The following is a 22,766-nucleotide window of genomic DNA, read 5'->3' as shown; positions in this document are numbered from 1 at the left end:
TGCTATTCCTTTTTTTACTTTAATTTGTTTCTTCAATAAATAAATTCTTATAAATTCTAGACAGTAATTAAAAAATACACAAAAATAAATTAATTTAAAAGAATACAACATCAGATAAAAATAAGTTATCTTAAGTCACTATAATACATTGGGTGCATCACATTGAAAATGGGGTTCCTTAAGTGGTATTCCGGTTGGTCCATCTGAATATTCGCAGAAGTTTAAACCTATCCTTCGCAACGGATGACACTTACTTTTTGGGTTACCCCATTTCCCTTTAAAATTAAGCCAATTTGGAACAAATGAGCGAGCTGAAGAAGCAAAATCAAAACCCAAACTAAATATCGTTTTAATACTAATCCAATAAAATAATAACCAACCTGTTCTTAAATTTTCATATGAAACATCTACTGCTTTCCATGTATGCCATGGAGTACCAAATCCATTGACGTCATAGAGACGAGCTACTTTCACAAATCTGTGTTTTCCTGGTGCTGTCCATAAACCATGAGATCCCTTTAAAGAAAAGATTGTTTTAACTTTTTGCAAGTTGAGTTTTTTTTGTCTTAATTTACCTTTGCAGCGAACAAAACAGGATGATTGAGAAATGTCGTAACAGTTTTAGGAAAATTTGGACGTTGCAAAATTCCTTTCCTCGTTTCTTGCTTTCGAAACTCAAAGGACCCCGTCAAATGATTGTAGGTATAATAAGCTCCAGCATCATGAGCAGAAACATACATTTCCTTTGGATGAGCATTTGTACCATCAAAATACAGACTCATGTGTTCCCAATCTCCAACATGGCTACCTATGTCCTTGCGATTACCCAAACAATAACCATATACAGCTGGAAAGGGAATACTCCCCAAAACTCCCAAACTAACTGTGCACATAGTCTTGCCTTGACTATATGGGTAGAACATCCAAAATGTCACATGAAATGCTGGAATATTTTCTTTGTTTTTCTGTGGTTCAATGTTGTCTTCGTTTATGTTATTATTCATTCCACTGTCGCCATTAAATTTAACATTATCCACAAGATTCGCAATAAACTCACTGACTTCTTTCTCTGTTGAAATTGGTTGATTGTCGGTTGTTGGTTTTTGAGATGTTGTCGAAATAGGACTATTCTCTGCGTTTTCTTGAATTGTTCCTCTTTTCTCAAAGAACTTTGATGTTTCTCGTCGCCGTCGATTGCGGGAAAAACCCGGGAAAAGCCTTGACGATCTTCGAATTGTGTTACTTGCTTCTCCTGATTCGTTAATCGATACTGGAATGTAGGGAACTCTTCGTTGGGGTTGTGGTATTGGCTTTTGTGGCGGTAAAAGTGGTTTTACTATAAAAAGAAAATAATTTTCTAACCATAATACTTTTGATAAATTGAAACTAATTTTAAATATTATTTCCAATATTTTTATAATCTTAATGGATTTTTCTGTCATTATTCTTATATTCTAATAAGTCTTCTATTCTTGGGAGGCAATTTTGAATACATATTTTTCTTGAAATTGTATAGAGTAGTATTTTTCAACCTTTTACATGAACGGACCCTTTAGCACGAATAAAAATTTTGGGGCCCCCCAATTCTCTGCCTTTTTTACATGTCGTCGAACTTCGATAGTTTGAACTTCGATAACTCGAATTTTGTTTAATTAAAATAATGTGGCAACAGACTTAAGAGCTTTTCTTTCATACATTTTAACTTTGACATCTCAAACTTTTTTGCTTGTATATCTTGAATAAAAGTCTTCAAGGTTGGGATGAAAATTTCATCACTGCTAAATACAAAATCCATGACTTTACAAACAAAATTAAATTTTGGTCATTGTCTCTTAATCAAAACCACTTAGATTCATTTTCCTCGACACAGCCTTTTGTTGAAGCAGTCGGGATGTGAGATAAATATAAAGGAATTTATACCTTGTATGAAAATGGTGTTAGAAAAGTTGAAAGAGAAAATGTGTCATTACTTCTCAGTTTAAGAGATATCCAAGAATATTGGACCAAGGTGGATCTTTAATCCGTTTTTAAATGCAGCTGTAAATGAGGCGAAATTTGCAATCCAGCTCAAGGAAAGTCTGCTGGATCTATCTGCCGATGGAATGCTGCAATTGGAATTTAAGTCTTTCAATTTGGATACCTTTTAGTTAAAAAAAAAATAGAATATCCTGGATTAACATTAAAGGCTTTGAAGTATTTGATTCCATTTGCCAACTCGTACCTGTGCGGGTTGACATTTGCATCAGTGGCCAAAATTAAAAGTATGGAAAGAAATCGCTTAAATTTTTAAAACGATTTAATTCTCAATGTAGCAAAAACGGATCCACGTTGGGAGAAATAAATTTCTGAAAAACAAGCGCAACCCTCGCATTAAGCAAAGGTTATTTTTATGTTTTGTTTATTTTGACACAAATGAATATTTCCTTTAAATATAATTTTTGTTAATAGACCCTTTTTAACTTTATTGGTTTATTTAACTGCAGTATCTTCTCAACCTTTTGGAGTTCCTCGTAAAAATCTTACGCGAACCCTTTTTAGATTAGTTGCTACCCACATGTTGATCCTTTTTCTGTATATCCGGTTCAAGTGATTTGGTTGTGTTTTTTAAAAGAATTCAAGTGGCTTATTGCCACTAAGGAAGAACAAAGTTCAAAAAGAGGAAGTCCAGGTTTCCCTAAGACCCCAAGTGCGCGATGGTGAGCTCGTATTTGGTGTTGCTCACATCTATGCCAGTTTCAACGACACCTTTGACCATTTTACTGATTTGTTCGGCTTGAAACCATTGCCCGTGTTACCGGAGGAATGAAAGTCAAGGCCCAGCTGCCCAATCAGCACTCCGTGCTTTCGCCCGTTCTTCAATGAAGATTGGTCGCATCAAAGATGTGACTCCAATCCCATCAGATTCTACACGTAGCAAGGGAGGTCGTCGTGGTCGACGTTTGTAGATTAATAGATGTTTTGTGTGCTTCTTTTTTTTTTTGGATTAGACTATTCTATAAAATATTGTGACAAAACTGATTTTTTAAACAAAAACTCCTTTTATTGATATAAACAAAACACTGGTAGAGAGAATCTATTTTTAAAAATTAACGTCAAGGTTTTGATGAATTTTACCCCAATCATTTCCCACTGATAACATAGCAGAGTACTAATTTTTACTTGTTTTAATTTAGTTTAGTTTATTCATCAAACAAAGTTAGAAAACGTACTTGATTATTTGATAATATAATATATACAATATTAAATTTTAAACATTACCACCACCAAAGTTATTTCAAATTAACAGTAAATTTGATTTAAATAAATACCTACTAACATTGAAATCAATCTTGTCGCAAACAGTATTTGCTTCTCTTAAATACCTGGATAATGTTTCTTTGGCAACATACACAGTTCTATAACATGAAACATTAAAAAACGATTGGTTTCGAAGCAATCCCGCAGGAACATTAATCCCAATTAGAGCAAACATTTGTGAACAATCATTCTACGAATGATAAGAGGCAAAATATCAAGTAATTCACATCTCCTTTCATATGAAGGACGATTTATGTCTCATTGAAGTCTTTTCACTACAACTCTCGTAAAACGTTTCTTTAACCTGATTAACTAAAATTGAAACCAGGAAAAAATGCGAATTATCTATAACAATTAATCGGGCCTGCATATACCCGAAACTGTCTAGGCTTCTGTTTTTTTAAAATTAGTTTCAGAGAGAAGGATAACTTTCGGTGGAAATAGCAGAATGTAGACTGCATCGTTTTTGTTTAAAGCTTCAACTTCGTTTTGCTACCCGTGCCTTATTATATCAAACAAAATTTTCTTATCATAACTAGAAAAGTTTAGACTTTAGAAGGAATGCTATTCAGGTTTGATCATGAAGTTTGGCATTTGTTTTTCTCTGGCATCTTCTTTTATTTAATACTCATGAGGTGCATATTTTTTTTTAATACTCGTGAGGTGCATTTAAGACAAAATTAAAGTATTAATAAATAGCATTTCTCTAAAAACCAAATGGTTTAATTGATGTGCTTTTTGAATTTTTTGACTTTAATAGGTACAACGTTTAAAATTTTACGCGATTAAGTTTTAGTAACGTATCTTACCTGTAGATGTTGTTGTAGTTGGTGATTCCATAAAGTTGCTGCATAAGCGAACAACAGCATAAATTGGTACATGATGCTGATTTGGATCTTTTCCATGAAGAAATGAGCCGTCATTTTCTAAGAGTTCATCTGCAAATTAATATTACAAAAAATTGTCATCTTATTTTTGTTTTATGACTACAAATAGCATTGTTTCGAAAGTCTTTGATTTCATGAAAATGGTTTCAATGGAAAAAATTATTGTGATTTTTAAGAAAGTTGAAATTTTAAAGTTCGTATTGTAGGAAAATTCTTTAAACATAAGCTTAATCACACTTGTTTTTGGAAAGTTAATAATTTCAAAAGGAATAATACAGTTTTGAGACAATTGTCAAAATTATTTAAAACTAAGTTTCCAAAAGCTACACAAAACTAGCATGTGGGACGTGTTGTAGGAGAACCACAACTTTACATTTGTAGCCGTATGCTTGGGATCGTTATCCTGTCGGAAGCAATATGTGTCTACGATCCGAAGTTTCTCTGCACTTTGTTGTAAGTTTTGTTTTTAAATGTTCAAATAAACTTCCTTATTCATAATTCCATCAATTATTGTCAAATTCCCGACACCACTGGATGACATACACCCCTATACCATTACACCACCGTCACCCTGTTTCACATTTTTAATTATGTTTTTAGGATTCAAGGCTTCGCCTTGTTTTCTCCACACTCTAATCCTCCCATCTGAACCAAAAATGTTGAATTTCGACTCATCGGAGAATATTACGTTGTCCCAAAATTCATTTCATATATTTTTATAATCCTTTGCAAAGTCCAGTCTTTTCTTTTTATTTTTTTCACTTAAGAACGGCTTTTTACGAGGTGTGCACGACTTAAACCCAGATCTCTGGAGCGATCTTGCAACTGTCCACGGAGAAACTGTTTTATTTAAACTAATCTGTATATCGGTAGCAATCCTTGGAGTACTTTTGAATGGATCTTTTTTTATTATACTCTCGATTTTTCGTTCATCTCTTTCTGTAAGCTTGCGCGGACGACCAGACCTGACTTTATTTTCTATTCGGTTTTCTCTATTGTAACGGTTAATCACATTTTGTATGGTAGATTTGGGTCGTCCAACTCTTTTATTAATTTCCGCATAACTTTTACCTTGCTCATGGAAATAAATAATAATTTGACGCTCATTTACCGTTAATTCTTTTCTAAACATCGCTTTTTTGGTTTTAAAAAACAAAATGTCTTTAACCTTAACCTGCACGACCGATCGCTTTGTACTGATTGACACACACATGTCAGATTACGAGCTTCATGTAAAAAAAAACAAAGCCAACAGGACCGTTACAAATTTAAACATTTAAAACTAGTAAAGTGCAGAAGTACCTAGACTTTTGCACTACTTTTTTCATAGAAAATAGAATTTGTTTTTGAATTTTTTCTATTGGTAAAACAAAGAATAAGGTTTTTTCATAATAAATAACTTGATGCATGAAAATTAAGTCCTTAAGTTTTCTTTTCTTTCAAAGCTTTTAATGACATGGCACTTTGAGTACCATGACTTATGCTCGACACTGTATCTTAAATGAGTTTTTGCAAAACAAAATCAAAACTCAAATTTCAACCGATAAAGCTTATTAAATTTGTTGCTTAACCCTTTCAATGTTTTTAAATTTATTAAATTTCTTTTTATCACAAAATCAAAATTTGTCCACAATAAACATCGTCACAATACAATAATTCAATTACAACAAAAATATCATACCTATCTCAGCATTTGTAACCAAGTAAGCTTTCTTCGAATTGTCTCCTATTGGCATTCCTTTCACTTCAGTTTCGGCATTTCCCTTATCCACTGCATGAACATTTCCAAGAAACTCTTCTACTCCTAATGGCATGAATTTTTCCTCTGGTGCAAGCCATACCACTGGAGCCCATTCTTTTATCAAACGTTCAACTAAAATGCAAAAGAAATACATATATTTTTTTGTTTTGTTTTCTTTGGTGAATAGATTAATATATTTAAATATAAATGGAAAGCGTTTGGTGACGCAGTGTCTGCAATAAGCGTGCTTTATACCTTCTACATTTGCATATAGCTTTGTGTCTCTTGTAAGCTGTACTCGCATAGACAGAAGCAATCATTTCATTCAACTCAAGTATTTGAGGTTACATAAACCAATTACGCATTGTTTGTGCGCACCTGCATTGCACAGCACATGTTTATAGCTTTAACAAAAACAAAAAACGTCTCATTAACATAAACGGGTGGTTCGATTCGGTCATAACTCAGATATTGCGTAAAATTCACAAACAAAAAACTAAATTGCTTTAGAAAACTTTAGTCATTTTATATTACAACAACTTAATCTTTTATAGAGCCTATTAGGTCGTATAATAAAACATAGGTTTTTGCATATCTTATACACTGCGGTTCAAATAATTAGACAAGTTTAAAAATCAAAATGAATCAAGCTTTACTCAACTCTATGAATGAAGCCTCATATTGTACAAAATGGTTTCGGTATTTCTTTGTGCCTTGATTGTTATGTTGGGTCGAAATTAATTGTTATGCCTCTTTAAGACATCAAAAGGAATTCTTGGAACTAGAAGATATATAAAATAAAACCAAAATATAAACTCAAAAATTAGATGTGCACTTTTTCTGAAGAACCGCTGTGTAGTAATTAAAGTCTTTTCTATACGACAAATAAAACCATGCAAATGCGGAAATGCTTATGAGAAATCATGTTTTTATTCGCAAACATTTCTTTTGCAAAACAAAAAGAACACATTTTGTTATAAAATGTTGCTAACTTGTTAAACAACAACTGAAAACCTGTTGACTGCAAATGTGGGCTTGCACGAAATCCTTTCCCCAAATTTATACTTGTATTTATGTCTCATTAGATTCGCTTTTTAGCATACAACATCATTTAAAAACTCGTAGTTTGAGATTATTTATGTTTAAGATGCTTTTTGGCAAAACAAAAACAAAGATACAAATTTGTAATAGAATACAAGATTTAATCAATTGCAATTCACTCGCTACACTCTACTGCCTCGGTTAACTACTTTTGGATGTGTAATGCTAATTCAAATCAGGTCTGTTGCGTAGGGGGAATTGAGAAAGTAAAAAATATAATAGATTGTATTTCGGTATCTTAAAAATATAGGAGTGGTCCAAAAAATAGATCGATTATCGAGATAAAGTTTTATAAACTATAAATCATTTTTTAAACATTACAAAGTAGTAAATTTTATTACTGATGACGAATGATGCTGTTTTTTTTTTATTGTTGTTATCTTTTAGGTCCCATCGATTTTTTAATTACTTTACGGTTTCATTTTGAATAGTTAACTGAACGCATTAAAGTTACGAGTAGAAGCTGAATGTTAAAGTCCAAGAAAAGTCTTTTGTAAAAATAATAATATTATTGACATTTCTGTCGTAGTCAATATTTCCAAAAAAATATTCTGGGATAGATTACCCCATTGAACTGCACGATATATATATTCTACTATATCTTCATCAAAAGATTTGAAAACTCCTGGTTTTAATAGAATACCGTATGAATTTTATAAAAATGCATGTCCATCTCTTATTGAAGAAATACAGAAGTTATTCACTGAGATTCTTGAAACTGCAACGCTACCATCATCTTTCAGAAAATCCATTATATACCCACTGTTCAAGAAAGGAGATACAAATGTTGTGTCAAACTATTTCTGGATACGCTCTATAAGCTGTTTACTACAGTTCTCTTGAACAGACTGTCAGCTTGGTTAAAAAAAAAAACAACATCATCAATGAATTTCAAGCTGCATATAGAACCAACTATTCTACTGTAGACCAAGTTTATAATCTTTCATGCATAATTCAACTTCAACTCTTCAAAAGGAAGAAGGTCTTTTTTCATCGATCTTCAGGCTGATTTTGATAGCATTGACAGAAATGCTCTTATGTATAAGCTATCGACTCTGGGAATATCTTCGAAGTTACTGGCTAATATAAAGTCTCTTTATAAGGATACTGCTGCAGCTATTTGGGATGGTTCGTGTTTGTCAGACTTCTTGCCCACGAAGAAAGTTGTTCGTCAAGGATGTGTGCTAAGCTCTCTTCTTTTCGTTCTGTTTTTAAATGATCTTCATGCGGAAGTTCCAATTGGTATTGTTTTTATATGCGGACGATATTGTACCGTTGTCAAAAAATTCTTCTAATTTGCAACAGAGGGTTTTAAGACTTACTTCATTCAATGGAATCTTGAAATAAATCTTGATAATTCGGAAATAGTAATATTTCGCAATGGTGAAAGGAGAGCAGCGTGCGAAAAATGGTTTTACAATAATTCAGAAATATAGGTGTCTAATCAAAACAAATATCTTGACGTAGTGTTTAATTACAACATGTCTTGGAATGAGCATCTAACAAACAGATTGGGAGCATCTAAAAATTCCATCAATGCAACATGGTCGAGACTGCAGAGTTCAAAATATACAATGCCTCCTCAAAAGCTATTATGCTGTACTGGGCTCAAGTTTGGGTATACCGCGAATACAACTAAGTCAAAAAATTGCAGTGTTTCTTCATGAAAAGATGCTTTTTACTGCCCGATAATACGCCTAACTACGCTCTGCACATGGAAACAGACTTACCGAAGGGTTTTTTAACGTCCCTCCAGCTACATTTTTCTTTCATAAGACGAAATCTTAATCTTCCTAATAATAGATTACCCAACATTTTATCGAAAACCATTATAAACATCTATTTATCTATATTAACAAATATCTTGAAAATCCTCGTTTTTAACCATACAACGAACCCATTCGTCACTCGTCAATTAGATCTGTAATCAGAGCTGCTCTCGAGAGCGATCTCGCAAGTGGACAAAGTCTAGAGAGTAGCTCGCAGAGAGTTGACTAATTACTCTCGACATTCGATCTTTTTGAAAGTCAGTCGCAAGTGGACACACGTGTTTACCACTATCCGAGATAAGCTTGCGGAATACCAACACAGTTCGTATTTTGGGAGTAGCTGTCGTGATTAAACATGGCAAAGCAGTGGAAATCAGAGGAAATCAATTAACTTATTGAAAAATATAAGTCAGTTGAATTATTGTGGAGAACTACGGATAAATCTTTTCGCGATAGAAATAAAGAAATGTAAGTTTTTTTCGTTTTTACCTCTTTTAAACTGATGAAAAATGCTGGACAGATATCTCTCACAATTCTTCCTATTTTACATACTGGAATCCGAAAAAGATACTGAAGGCTGCCGTATGAATCACCTGCACAGATCATGATTTGAGATTCATATGCTTACCGGATACTAAAAATCTAAGTGTTACCAATATACGCTCGCGTACTGGTATGGCTTCCCTTAATTGGGTATCTTTTTTTAAAAATTATGGGTCCAACGTTTTGTATCGAAAATTTTTTTTCACTAACTGACAAAAGGCAAAAATTTCGAAACTGTTTAGGATCATCAATTTGAAGCTATCTTGAAAGAGCAGATCCGCACCGAATTGATTTCGACGATCTACCCACGGTTTGACCCAAATTTTTTTTTTATTCTTTTTTCTTTTAAGAACTGTGCCGAAAATTATTAAAGCAGCTGCAACCCTTCGCTTGTAAGAATATATGGCCCACTGATAATATGCTAGCAGAAAGAATCTATCAAGTGGACACGATTATGAGAGTACCCTCAGCCATAAAACTCTCAATATTCTAGCAGAGCGCTCGTGAAAGCAAAATTTCTAAAATTTGGCCCTCAAATGGACAGTCTCCCGAGAGGTGCTTTTGAGAGAAAACTAGCAGAAGTGCTTTAAAATGGACACTCACCTTTAGACCTATGGATATTTTATGGACATTAAAAGGGGGTGAGGTTAGGTTTCATTTAAATAAATAGAAAACTAGACGTTTTTCAAAAAAGTTGTGGGTACACGTTAAAGCTTATGATTAATTCTACACAGGAAACATTATTATTTATTTTTGACAATTAATAGATTTTAGTAGTACCAGTGGCATGAAGGTTAGTGCGATGGACTGTCATGCGAGAGGTCTTGGGCTCGATCCCTGCCTATGCCACCTAAAGTTTTTTTTTCACGGGTACTGCCTCTTGCGAGGAATTGACAAATTCTCCAAGAGTAATTCTTGTCATGAAAAATGCTTTCCCAAATTTGCCGTTCGGATTTGGCTTAAAACTGTAGGTCCCCTCCATTCCTGACAACAATACTCGCACACAGGAATGGTTGAGAGTTGTCAGTCACTAGGCCCTAGTTCCCAAACGGACTGTTGAGCCACCCAATTTTATATTGTAGTCCACATTCATATTTCTTTGAATTTATTGTGTGATTTCTTTGATGCGCTGGAAAGATAGGACATCAGATGGATTAAGTACTTCAGCTATTTGGCTCTGCATATCTTGGATAGAGTCGGGGTTGGCAAATGGCAAAAATGTGCCAAATAGAGAGAGGCTCCCTACAATTGGTACATTCATCAGGCGGGTCCTGCGAGACATAGTGCCGACTGGAGAAAAGTGTTTTTCCCACCCTTGCCCGAAATATGGTAATGCCCTTTCTAGAGAAAACTTTTTGTTATAAGGAATGCGATAATGTGATGGGTGGTGGTGTTGTCGCAGAAAGTTATGTTGCCTTAGCCATGTTTTTTCGAGTTCTTCATTTTCAATGGACATGAATACTTTTCGAAAGATTTGAGGGATGCTGGGAGTTCTTTTACGTAAGGATAAGGAATTGCATCGCTGCTACATCTGCAACCTCATTTCCTTTAATGCCTGCATGTCCTGGTGTCCATGCTAAGGTTATGTTATTGCTGTTATAGAGGATGCTTCGGATATTGTTTAGGGCAAGATGCACTTTTTAGTCCGCTAAGTACGCTCAAGCTATCAGTAAGGATCAGTGTTTTGACTGCCCATGTTTGTGCGATTGAGAGAGCTTTGAGTATTGCGGTTACTCCTGCAATGTAGCTACCGCCTGAGTCAGATATGAAACCTTGGCAAGTGAAGATTTCTTCATTGTCTGCGTTTATTTCGACGACTGCATAAGTTGAGCTGTCGTCCTTGAATGATCCAATATTTTGTATAGAACAAAAAAAAGTTTCAGAATGTTAAGGGAAATTGCACCGTCTTGTTAGTGGCTAACATTTGTAATATTAATTCCAAAATTGTTTCAAAAAACGTTCTATGAAACGTGTTTATAAGTAATAATTATTTACAAACAGTCCCTTCGTAAGGTATAGCAGTCTGATATCCAAATTTATCCATTGTACGAAAAAAGTGTCTTAATCTTTAATGTGTAGTATTATTTATGAGGTATAATGTGAATCCACAACTTTTTCATTAAAAGATGTCTTTTTGGGAAGTGTAAATGACGCCTTTTTATAAGTCAAACGCTAGTCTTCTAGAACTTGTGTCAGTGTTTTCGACAAAAAGTGTATTCAATTTACAACATTTCCGAAACAAAAATGGAGGGAATTCACTTCAAACTTACTGCATCGGGGTGCTCTCTATTCACTGGTTAAAAATTTAGTTTTGGAAGACATTTTGGGTTTAGGTGGGCACATTTCTTCAACAAAGAGCGCTAAAACTGCTTTTTTGTTGTTTGTTTCTACTTTTAGGACACCACTTAAAACTTGCAGCATTTTAAGAACCTTAATTTCCTGAGTGCAAATGTGTACAGTTTTGTTTATAGAAAGAACAGTGCTAGTCACATTTTATTAGATTGTCAATTATTTAAATAGCGGAAATTCTTACAAAAAATTACCATTTAACTTGCATCTAACGGTCTTTCGTATCCATATTAGAGACTTTTAGCTTGAAGTTATACCCTACTTTTCCCGGTGAACACCATTATTTCAAAATCTCTGGATAAAGAGTGTTCATAAAAATAGCAGTGCTTTTGATTTTATGATTAAAAAGTGTTAAAAATTCAGTTTTTTTTTAAATTTTTCGTTAAGTGAATATTTTACTAGGTATATAAAGTTTTAAGTATTTGTAACATACTAGAATATAAAAAATTAATAAATATTGGCTCAAAAATAAACAATGGGACGGTCAAGACACTGCACCGAAGGAATTTGAAAACTTATTCGAAAACTACTTTTGGAATGAAAAACCTACCAAAAATATTCAAGACATCCAAGAATGCTCACCAAAAATGGCCAGTATCGTCTTAAAATAGCAAAATAAACCGAAAACGCTAGGCCCTAAAAGGATGACTACTGAAAGAACTTACAAAAAAAATATTTAGTTAGCAAGACAAAACCCTTTCTAGAAAAATAAGAAATGGACTTCAACTGTCTGTTAACGCTATCACAATACGAAGACGTCTTTTATAAGCGAAGTTACCAGCCCGAAATCCACGCAAGGTACCTTTCTTGACGAAAAGGCATGTGGAAAAGAGAATGGAGTTTGAGCGCATACAGATTGGGCAAAAAAGAAATGGAGGAATGTTCTATGAAGGGATGAAAGCAAAGTCGTCTTTTTGGATCCAAGGGTCGTCGGAAATATGTGACAAGATCTAAAATGCAGAAATCGATCCACGGTACACTATAAAAACAGTGAAGCATGGTGGAGGAAAAATTATGATATGAGCTTGCTTTTCATATTACGGGGTTGGGCCTATAAATCCCATCGGGGGTATAAAGGATGCAACCGAGTATATGAAAATTCTCGAGGAGGTTATGTATATGTTACCCTATTCTGAAGACGAAATGCCGTTGGTTTGGGTATACCAACACGACTATGACTCAAAGCATACGTCAAAAAATGCAAAATCATGGTTTGCGCAGAAGAAGTTATCCGTTATGGAGTGGCCCGCTCAATCCCCCGACCTTAACCCTATCGAAAATTTGTAGTGGATGTTAAGAGCGCAATTCAGAAAGCAAAACCCAAGAATTCGAAAGAATTGTGCAATACCAATAGAGAGGTGTCAGGTATCAGTGGACTCGATGCCACGTAAATGCGAAGCATCATAAAAAAAATGGTTATGCAACAGAGTACTAATTAATTATTACAGTTTTTCTTACTTCTTACGTAATAGATCTTACACTTTGTCATGCACTGCTATTTTTATGAACAGCCATATATTAAAAAAATGGTTTTTAATGTGACAAAGCTAACGGTAAAAAATCGATAGTACTTAATTTTTGTTATTATGAATAAAATATTTTAGTTTGTTATTAGAAGTTTAATGAAATATTTTATAACGTTGATATTGAAGGCCTATTTGTTTTATTTAGAGAGCACTTTTATGAACACAACTGTACATGATAGATATTTTATTTAGACGGATTTAATTCGCATCTGTTAGGAATTTGCGGCCACATACACATTTGTCATGTATATATGCAAATATGTACACTCCGAAAATTAGGAGCTTTGGAATACGACACATTTTAGTTGTTTTGCTAAAAGTTCAAAAACACAACACTATTGAAAATGGCATTTTTAGCTATTTCCGTCGAGAAAATGTGGCCATCTAGACTATATTCTAAAACATTAAATCAAGGGCCTCAGAATGCAATTTGTTTGAAGTAGTTTTTATCCCTATTAACTTCCCATAGGAAGTTATTGTAATGGGTCCGATTTGTCAAATTGAAAATTTTGACATTTCTCGACGTTTCAAGGTCCCTAGAGTCGAAATAAAAGATTTTTAGAAAGATGTCTGTGCGTGCGTGTGTACGTACGTTGTTCGCGACGTTTTTTCGTCTTCCATAGCTCAAGAACCAGAAGAGATATCGAATAAATGTTGTTATACAGATAATAAGGCAGAAAGATGCAGAAAGGGCTCTCAAGAAAATTGCGTGGGTGGCTTTTTTTACCATAGCAGATTGAAAAAAAGGTGAACACGAACCAAAAACGCTAGAGACTTGAATTAAATTGTATACAATATATTGGAACGTGATATTAAAGAAATATATTTTTTGAAAAAAAAAAAATATATTTCTAAAATATGATTTCATCTTCAAAACAATTTTGTGCAACGTAGAATAATGTTTTTGACATCTGATACAATTTTGAAAAAAATCGAATTGACAGTTTTTTTTTACAAAAAATAAAAACCTACAAAAAAAAAATTTCTAAAAGTTGGTAAAAATTGATTTTCGACTCAAATATCTTTTTAAAACTTTGAAAAATTGGCTTAAAGTTTATTTTATCTTATAAAAAATATTATTTTCAACATTCGATAAAATTTTGAAAAAAATCGAATTGACAGGTTTTTTACAAAAAATTAAAAACCGAAAAAAAAAAATTAACAAAAGTTGGTAAAAAATGATTTGCGACTCAAATATATTTTTAAAAAAACTGGCATAATAGCTTCTAGCTAATTTTTACTTATAAGAAATATTGTTTTCAACATTAGGACACATTTTGAGAAAAATCGAATTGATAGTTTTTTTAACAAAAAATAAAAACCTACAAAAAAAATGTATAAAATTTGGTAAAAATTGATTTTCGACTCAAATATCTTTTCAAAAATTTGAAATATTGGCTTCAAATTAATTTTGTCTTTCAAAAAATATTGTTGTTAACATTCAGTAAAATTTTGAATAAAATCTAATTGACAATTTTTTGTACAAAAAATTAAAAATCTAAAAAAACTTAACAAAAGTTGGTAAAAATTTATTTTCGACTCAAATAGCTTTTCAAAAATTATTGGCTTCAAACTTATTTTATTTTACAGAAAATATTGTTTTCGATATTCAGTAATTTTTATTTAAAAATCCAACAGTCCCTTTTTTCATAAAATATAATATCTACAAAAAAAAAATACGCAAGTTTGGTAAAAATTGATACGACTACATATAGACAAACTTTTAAGCTAGACAAATCGACAGACGGGATGGGAAGTGGGTCGCATCCCAGCCTATTTTTTATAATGTTGATGCACTTTTTCTCGGAAACGCTGCTCCTATCACCTTTACAAAGACTACCTTCAACTTAAATTTTTTCTATGAGTATTTTGTTTCGCCCAAGTATGACAGTTGGGCTCATCAGTTAGGTGCTAGCATACCTTTCCTTTGATGTTTTATAGCTGTTTCGTAAATTATTCCCTTATTTTTTGTGACATTTTATATTATTCAACAGCTTTTTGATGTCTGCTTTGAATGCTTTGTTTGTTTCTATAAACAAACAAATCAATCCAATCCGTTTTGTCAGATCAGAAACAATTTGCTTAATGGCCCTCCCGTAATAAATTCAGATTTATGGCCATACCAAATCTCATATTTTTCTTAAAATCTTTATCAAACACAATCGACCCACCATTTCATCAAGCTTTTAATTTGACCTTCAACACACCACCTCAACCGATCAAAAGCCGTGAATAATATTAAACAAAATCATAAATGAAAATATGTATACATTTTGGCACCTAATTACCATTTACTTAATATTGCATTTATACACGATTTCGATGCTGCATATTTGTAATAAGCTAATAATAATTTATATGGGCAAGGTCGGTTGCCAAATTTGGCCCTAATGTTATCTTTCAGTAGAACCTATAATTTTTGTCTCTTTGTCTTCCACGACATCACACCACAACATTTTGTTTTAGATATTACTCAATTACCATTTTTAAAATACAGCCAAGCCACCAAAGTAACGCTGCACGGTGAATAAAAATTTGATTAAAATTGAAAAAAAAAAATTGATTAGCAGAATGCGTGCGTGCGCTTAATCAAAAATCTTACAAAATCTTCAATTTAACTGAATCGGAATTAATTTAATCACAACTTTCTTTTTATTGCCACAGCTTCGGCGGGCACCACCTTGCGTGCTTAATTAAGTCATAGTAACAACAACACAAAGTTTATAAACAAAAGAAAACCAAAAAAATTAAACAATTTATTTTGTGTTGAACCAAATCGTACCTACTTCTTTCTCTAGGGATGAAAACCGCCCACCATTATTATTGTTGATTTTATTGTTGGTTATGGTTTGGTAGTTGTTTTTGTAAGCCCTTGACGTTTCGTTGATGATGGTGCTAGAAATTGTCGTTGTCATTTCGACCTGGCCATGTGAAAGTTGCACGACAACGCTGGCAATTACTATCCAAACAAAAATAACTACTCTTGATGTTGTTTTTATGTTTATTTGTGGTAAATAACAACTTGCACCCATGTTGCACTGCTGCTGTTTTGCTTAGTGTCTTTCAGATTCAGATGATTTTGTTAGTTGTTGTTGTTGGCTCCTTTTCCTTAAAATAAAACCCGGTGCTGAAATGATTCTTCCTCTTGGAGAGATTGTTGTTTTGTATTGAAATTAATAAAATGTGCATTCCTCCACTTTTATTCATTAGCCTTGGACTGGAACCAGTACTTGCTGTTGCAGTAGTTGTGGTCTCAATTTCATGATTGAACAATTTACATCGCCATAAGCTTTCTTGGGAGTTTGAGGCACTTGTTTGTGGTGACTAATTAAGGACTTGAAGGCCGAGGTCAATGCACTTGTTTTTTTTTTTAATTTAATTAAAAATACGATGAAAATAATACTATCCGTAAAAAATTAACAATTTAGAGAAATTTTGTTTTCTTATAACACTGCACTGTCAAATGTTGCACAAATGGAAAGCGCTTTACGATCGAAGACGCGAATCAAGACTTCGGTGTCAAATAGAAAATCAAAAACCAAACAAAAAGGGCTGTATGCCTGTATATAAGCTTAAAGTTACAAATTGATTTATTAGGCACACTTCGTCGTGGTTACACGATGGGAGGCGTCTTCAATATAAAACGCAAAGCGTTAGGTTGCATTTATTTAAATTACAAAAAAAAAAAAACAAATTGAAAACAAAACAAATCGTTTCTTAAGAAGGCTTTCTTTCGATTAAGTTGAAGGTAATGGTCAAAATGTATTCTGTCCGTTTACCTACAGTACGGCGACGCGTTGTACCACTTTGTCTGCCTTCACAATTCCAACTGAATCGGTTGAGCCAACCGGGCATGATATTATTGGAGTCACTCGAAGAAGAAGTTTGTTTGATTTGGTTTGGTTTGGATACCAAGTCATCCGCACCGCACCGTACTCTGAGATGGAGTTATTCGTATCTTTACTTTTTTGTGGTCTTTCTTTTTCTCTTTGATTTGTTTCTTCGACTCATGGTGGTAGATGTTTTTTTCTTTCTGTTTTTGTTTTAATGAAAAAAGCTCCCCTTTTAACAACTTTAATTGGACTCATATTGAAACACTTAGAAGGTAATGACTATTTTTTTTTCTTAAGTTTTAATGGAACAGAGGCTTATTAGGTCGTTGAATCGGCAATCAAGGTCAAGACTAATGTGTTACTTTACTCAATCTACCTGTATCCGAAATTATATCAAAAATAACCTTCATTGTACAAAAATACATTGCACAATTTTATGTTTGCAGATATGTTTTTTTTGTAAGTGCTTCAGCCAATGTGATTTACCATTGTTCCATGGATAAACAATGAAAGCCTTTTTGTGATTTAAAAAGCTATGTTATGCTTATAGTTCGGTAAAGAGAGTTTTAATGTAATGTAAGTTCGGTATAAAGAGTTTTAATGTAAAATATTATAGCTCCCGTGGTAATTCAAATATTGTCTCTGAACCCGAAACCAGATTTAGAACTTCTTCCTTGCTTTCTGACAATTTTTTTTCTAAGGGAGTTTTGGGAAATCGGTGTTTCGGATGTGATAAGGCAATAATTCAAGTCTCATTTTTGCAAAACCTTAAAAAAGAAGACGGTCAAAATGCTCTTAGGAGACTTTAATAATCTAAGTTTTCTTAAGCTACAAATATCGATTATATTTAAGTTGATTTTGTCCAAGAAATTGACTTTCCGGAAGAAACAGAGACAAGTGTTAAATGCAGCTTCTGAGATCTTTGGCGTTCTATAACTTGTACTTACGACGACCAGACTTTAGAAGACTTATGCCCTTATTATGAAGCAGACGTTCGCTTAAGTTCGAATGTCAAAGCGAATATCAAATATCAATGGTGCCAACATTTAAAAAAAAGACAAAAACGTTTAAATACATAATGACTTTCAACTAGTATTGTATTTATCATTTACCTATATATTTTGATTTACTTACTTACTGAACTAGAGCCCCACCCAATAAACTTTACCATCTAGCTCGGTCCCTAGCTAGATGTCTCCAGTTTCGAGCTCCAAGTTGGGTGAGGTCACTTTGCACTTGTGCGTGCCACCTGATTCGCGGTCTTCCTCTACTGCGCTGACCTGTGGGTGTGGATTCGAAGACTCTGGGACGGAGCATTGGTTTCCTTGCGCGATACGTGACCCAGCCATCTTAGTCGTTGGACTTTTACCCTTCTGGCTAAGTCTATGTCGCTGTACAGTCCGTACAGCTCGTCGTTCCATCTTCTCCTTCACTCCCCTTCGATGCATACGGGACCGTAGATCACACGAAGAACTTTTCTCTCGAACCGCTTTTGTCATAGTCCATGCTTCTGCACCGTAAATCAGGACGGAAATGGTAAGGGTCTTATATAGCAACACTTTAGTTCCTCGAGAGAGGACTTTACCACTCAATTGCTTTCTTAGCCCAACGAAACAGCGGTTAGCAAGAGTTATTCTGCGTTTGATCTCAGCGCTGGTGTTGTTTTCCGCGTTTACAGCGGAGCCTAGGTAGACGAAGTCCTTGACTACCTCACAGTTACGTCTGTCGATTGTGACGTTTTGACCAAGACGTCGGTGTTGTATGTCCTTTCTAGACGACAGCATGTACTTTGTTTTGCCCTCATTAACTGTTAAAAATATTTTTTGCCGCCTTTGCCTCAATACTCACAAAAGCCATATTGACCGATTATGTCAATTATGTCAATGTCATCAGCATATGCCAGTTATTGGACAGACTTTTAAAAGATAGTGCCTCTAGTGTTGACGTGTGAGCTCTACACTATTCTTTCAAGTACGATGTTAAAAAAATCGCATGACAGCGCATCACCTTGTCTAAAACCTTTTTTGACATCGAAATGTTCTGTTAAGTTGTTTCCAACCTTTATGGAGCAGCGTGAATTCTCCATGGTCATTCTAAACAAACGGACGAGTTTGGCAGGGATGCCAAAACTAGACATTGCTCTATACAGCTCGTCCCTGTAGATGTTGTCATATGCGGTCTTGAAATCGATGAAAAGATGGTGGGTGTCGATTTGGTGTTCTTGGGTTTTTTCCAGGATCTTCCGTAATGAGAATATTGGATCGACTGCGGAGTTTCCTGCTCTAAAACCACACTGATAAGGGCCTATCAGGTTGTTGACGATGGCCTTTAGACGTTCAAATATTACGGCAGAGAAGATTTTATAGGCGATGTTAAGTATACTGATTCCTCTATAGTTGGTGCAGTTTAGAGGGTCTCATTTTTCAGGATCGGGCAAACAATGCTGAGGTTCCATTCATCGGGCATGCTTTCTTCTGACCATATCTTACAGATAAGTTGGTGCATGTTCCAAATCAACTTATCTCCAGCTGCTTTAAAGAGCTCTGCATTCAAGCCATCCGCTCCAGCTCCAGCTATCCGCTCCAGCGGCTTTATCTTTACTTCGTCTAAGTCGGGAGGACGGGATTGTTGGCTTTTGTTTCACCTGTTCATAAAACTTTCGAACTTCAATCCTGCTTTTAAACCTCTCAACACCTTCGACTGCACTGTTCTCATGCCCTCTCTTTTTCTTTCTGAGAAGTCGGTGTTTCTCTCGCTTCTTCTGCGCATAGAGCTCATGAGCAGCCCTCGTCCTTTTATACAGCGCCGTTTTGCGCGCCTGTTGTTTTTCTGCATTTGGCTGCCGACATTCCTCATCAAACCAAGGGTTCTTTGTTGGTGGCTGCTTGAAACCCAGCACATCAGAGGCGGCTTCTCTGATTGCATATTGGCAATGTTGCCACTGGTTTTCGATACATTGTGTTGGCGGCATAGGACTTCGAGAGATGTTACTTGTAACTCGGTCGAAAAAGGATTTGGCGATCTCTGGCGATTTTAGCCGTTCGACGTTGTACCTTCTCCCAGCACCTCCCTGTTTTGCGTTGGGTCTGGAAACCCGAAGTGCTACTTTGGCTACAACGAGGTAGTGGTCCGAGTCGATGTTAGCTCCTCGGAAAGTTCTTACATGCATCATGCTGGAAGCGTGTCTGGCGTCGATCGCAATATGTTTAATCTGGTTGACGGTAGATTTATCTGTAGAAGTGCAAGTTCCTTTGTGGATGTTGACGAAGCCACATCCAAATAAGCGCTATTAGTTTTCGTGGTAGCAGTCACCATAGTAAATATCGCAGTTTTTCATCCTCTTTTGCTCGGCCCATCCCATCGTATTTCCTGGATGGCGGTGATGTCTGCTTTATAGCAGTCTAGGGCCTCCGCTAATTCTTCGGCCGCACGTGGTCTGTTAAGGGACCTAACATTCCACTCCATATCCGAAGCTTGTTGGTGCTTCGCAACTATGAGGTTTTTAAGTGGCCAGGAGAGGTGCCTTAGTGGAAAGACCTCTCCCCCCTCTCTCGTTTGCTGCCACCAACAACTTTCCACTGGGGTTGAAACCCAATCTCCAGTTGAGGTACTAGGCACCCGATGTTCACCACGGCGAGGTGCGAATAGGAGTTGATATACAGAGGGGAGTTTTGAGAAAAACCTGTGGAGGCTTGTGTCCTCTTGAATGCACATATCTACCATTTGAACATTATTTTGATTTATCTATTCAAAAAAAAATGTTAAGCAATATTGATTTGTTTCTTGGACAAAGGATAACAACTTGAAGCGCTCAGATTCCCTTGCATTAAAATTGTTGGTTCTTGTTGATCTGTTCCAACTTGGCAAGGAACTTTTTTGTGTAGATGATTATTGGCCATGGTCGCCCTCCGTTGCACTTGACACCAATGAGTTTTGTTAAAAAGATCCTTTACCTATTCACATGCCTCAAGGCTGATACTAATTTCCTGTTGAAGTTCAGAATTAGACGTCATATCGGATGAAAGTAAAGCCTGTGAATGTATGCCAAATCAATTGCTAAGAAGTCTGCTACACCTTGCTCCAAAGGATACAAAGAAACCTGGCCGTATGGTCCTCCAACAGTAGCTGTGGTATTCTTTTTATTTTGAAATTTTTAAATTTCAGCCCAATCAAACTTATATTTGCAAATAAAAATTTCTTCAAATGAAACTACAAATTTTTATTAACAAACCTTATGCCAATCTTTTCCTTCACGAAACGGAAGTCCAAAAGTGTTCAGAGGTGCCAGCACGTAACTTGATACAGTCGAGGATTGTCGATCGTCGGTCAACTCGAAACAAATTATTTTTGACAGCACGTAATTTGAGACGAGTTCCATTGTGACTTACTGAAAAAAGTCATTGTGAACTATAAAATTAAATGTCAAAATGAGTTTTCTGTGAAATTATTTCATTCTAGTTTCAATTTCAAGTTTTTTCGAAATGTCAAAAAGGAATGTTTTCACACGATACTCAGCTCGTTAGATCTTCCAGAATAAAAACATCAGTTCCACCAGTTCTACAGCTTTAGGGATTCAATCAGTTTTCCCCACACCATGTTGCTATTTTGTATCCCTTGCAGTTTAAAGAATTCTACTCGCTAAATCAACGTGAGAACTCATAAAAGTGATCAAAATCTCTGTCTTTTTTGTGTTTATTGACATATTATTTTGTTTTTTCATTTTTCTCATACAAAAATCACGACGATAACTGATTCCTGTGTGCTGCCAAAACTGGCGAAATGTGTGCCCCCAATGCTCGATTGTATCGACTAAACTCGGTTGTATCAAGTTACGTGCTGGCACCTCAGTGCTTCTGCAAAACTCTCCCAATAATCTTTTTGGTTCCTTTTTGATGAACCGAATACTCCTATTCCGCTAGCTACATACATTTGTGCTTAAAAATGTAATTTTGTATTTTTTTTTAATATAAAAATTATTTGCAAATACCGTTTTTCTTTTATCACTCATTTTAACGAACAAACGCAAAATTCTGAATTCGCTAGGGTTATAACTGAATATTTTGATTCGTTAGAATTCGACGTTTTGACCCGTTAAATTGGTGGACATTCGCTAATGATAATTAAGCGATCACCAAGTTCGATAATGTTTTGACATTTGCATAGAATTTAATTTAAGCTCATAATACAAAGAAGTCGAATTCGCAAGTTTTTAAGCTCGCTTCGTTACTCATAATGAGGGCCTTAAGCATAATCTATTTTGCGCCTTATCAACTGGGATACATAATAAAAGTAGTATCCGTCGAGTGATGGTTAGTGCGCTGGACTGATTTACTACAGGATTAGGGATCTATCCGTGCCTTTTCGACTTAAAAGTTGACTCACACACAGTAATGGTTGAGATTAGAAGTCACTAGGTCTTAGTTCTCTGCGGACTGTTGCTCCACCTACTATATTTTTATTTTTTATATAATTTAAAGACGATAAGTTAAAATGTATTAAATTTGAATTTTGATTTTTTTATCATCTTCTTTTCATCAAAGATGAAGATTGTTCACTTTGAACTCTTTTTGACGTACAGTGCTGGCCAAAACTAAAGCAACTTTTTTAATAAAACAAATCTTTGTAATTTAAATGCATAAAGATGCATATATTTCATTTCCTTAAAAAATTAATTAAAAAATTACAATAAAAAATGTCTTTTCTATCAGTCCAAAAAAAAG

The 22,766-nt window shown here is 34.7% G+C and overlaps 2 protein-coding genes across 2 annotated transcripts in view; one reads left to right on the top strand and one right to left on the bottom strand.

Moving 5' to 3' along the window:
• LOC129944096 (ribosomal protein S6 kinase beta-1) overlaps positions 1-22,766 on the top strand; it is a 100,681-nt gene that overhangs the window by 70,632 nt on the left and 7,283 nt on the right. The gene's annotated exons all lie outside the window — the stretch shown is intronic.
• LOC129944098 (uncharacterized) lies at positions 16-16,878 on the bottom strand. The gene is made up of 7 exons (XM_056053286.1): positions 15,996-16,878; positions 5,866-6,057; positions 4,107-4,235; positions 2,682-2,717; positions 576-1,369; positions 381-516; positions 16-311 (listed from the first exon to the last, which is right to left on the bottom strand). The coding sequence occupies exons 1-7, from the start codon at positions 16,243-16,245 to the stop codon at positions 139-141; spliced, it is 1,710 nt and encodes a 569-aa protein (XP_055909261.1). The 5' UTR covers positions 16,246-16,878; the 3' UTR covers positions 16-138.

The sequence above is a fragment of the Eupeodes corollae genome, chromosome 2, assembly GCF_945859685.1.
Source record: "Eupeodes corollae chromosome 2, idEupCoro1.1, whole genome shotgun sequence".
NCBI lineage: Eukaryota > Metazoa > Arthropoda > Insecta > Diptera > Syrphidae > Eupeodes > Eupeodes corollae.
Note: the sequence above shows the minus strand (reverse complement) of the source record. Positions and strands in the feature narration are given on the sequence as shown.

Bases quoted from the DNA above. Each gene is read 5' to 3' on its own strand.
- LOC129944098 (XM_056053286.1), bottom strand. From the start codon at position 16,245: ATGGGTGCAAGTTGTTATTTACCACAAATAAACATAAAAACAACATCA. The intron at 6,058-15,995 runs GTACGATTTGGT...TTTGCATTTTAG, and splicing joins ATCCCTAGAGAAAGAAGTAG to TTGAACGTTTGATAAAAGAA. The intron at 1,370-2,681 runs GTCTTAGGGAAA...ATTTATCAAAAG, and splicing joins CTCACCATCGCGCACTTGGG to TATTATGGTTAGAAAATTAT.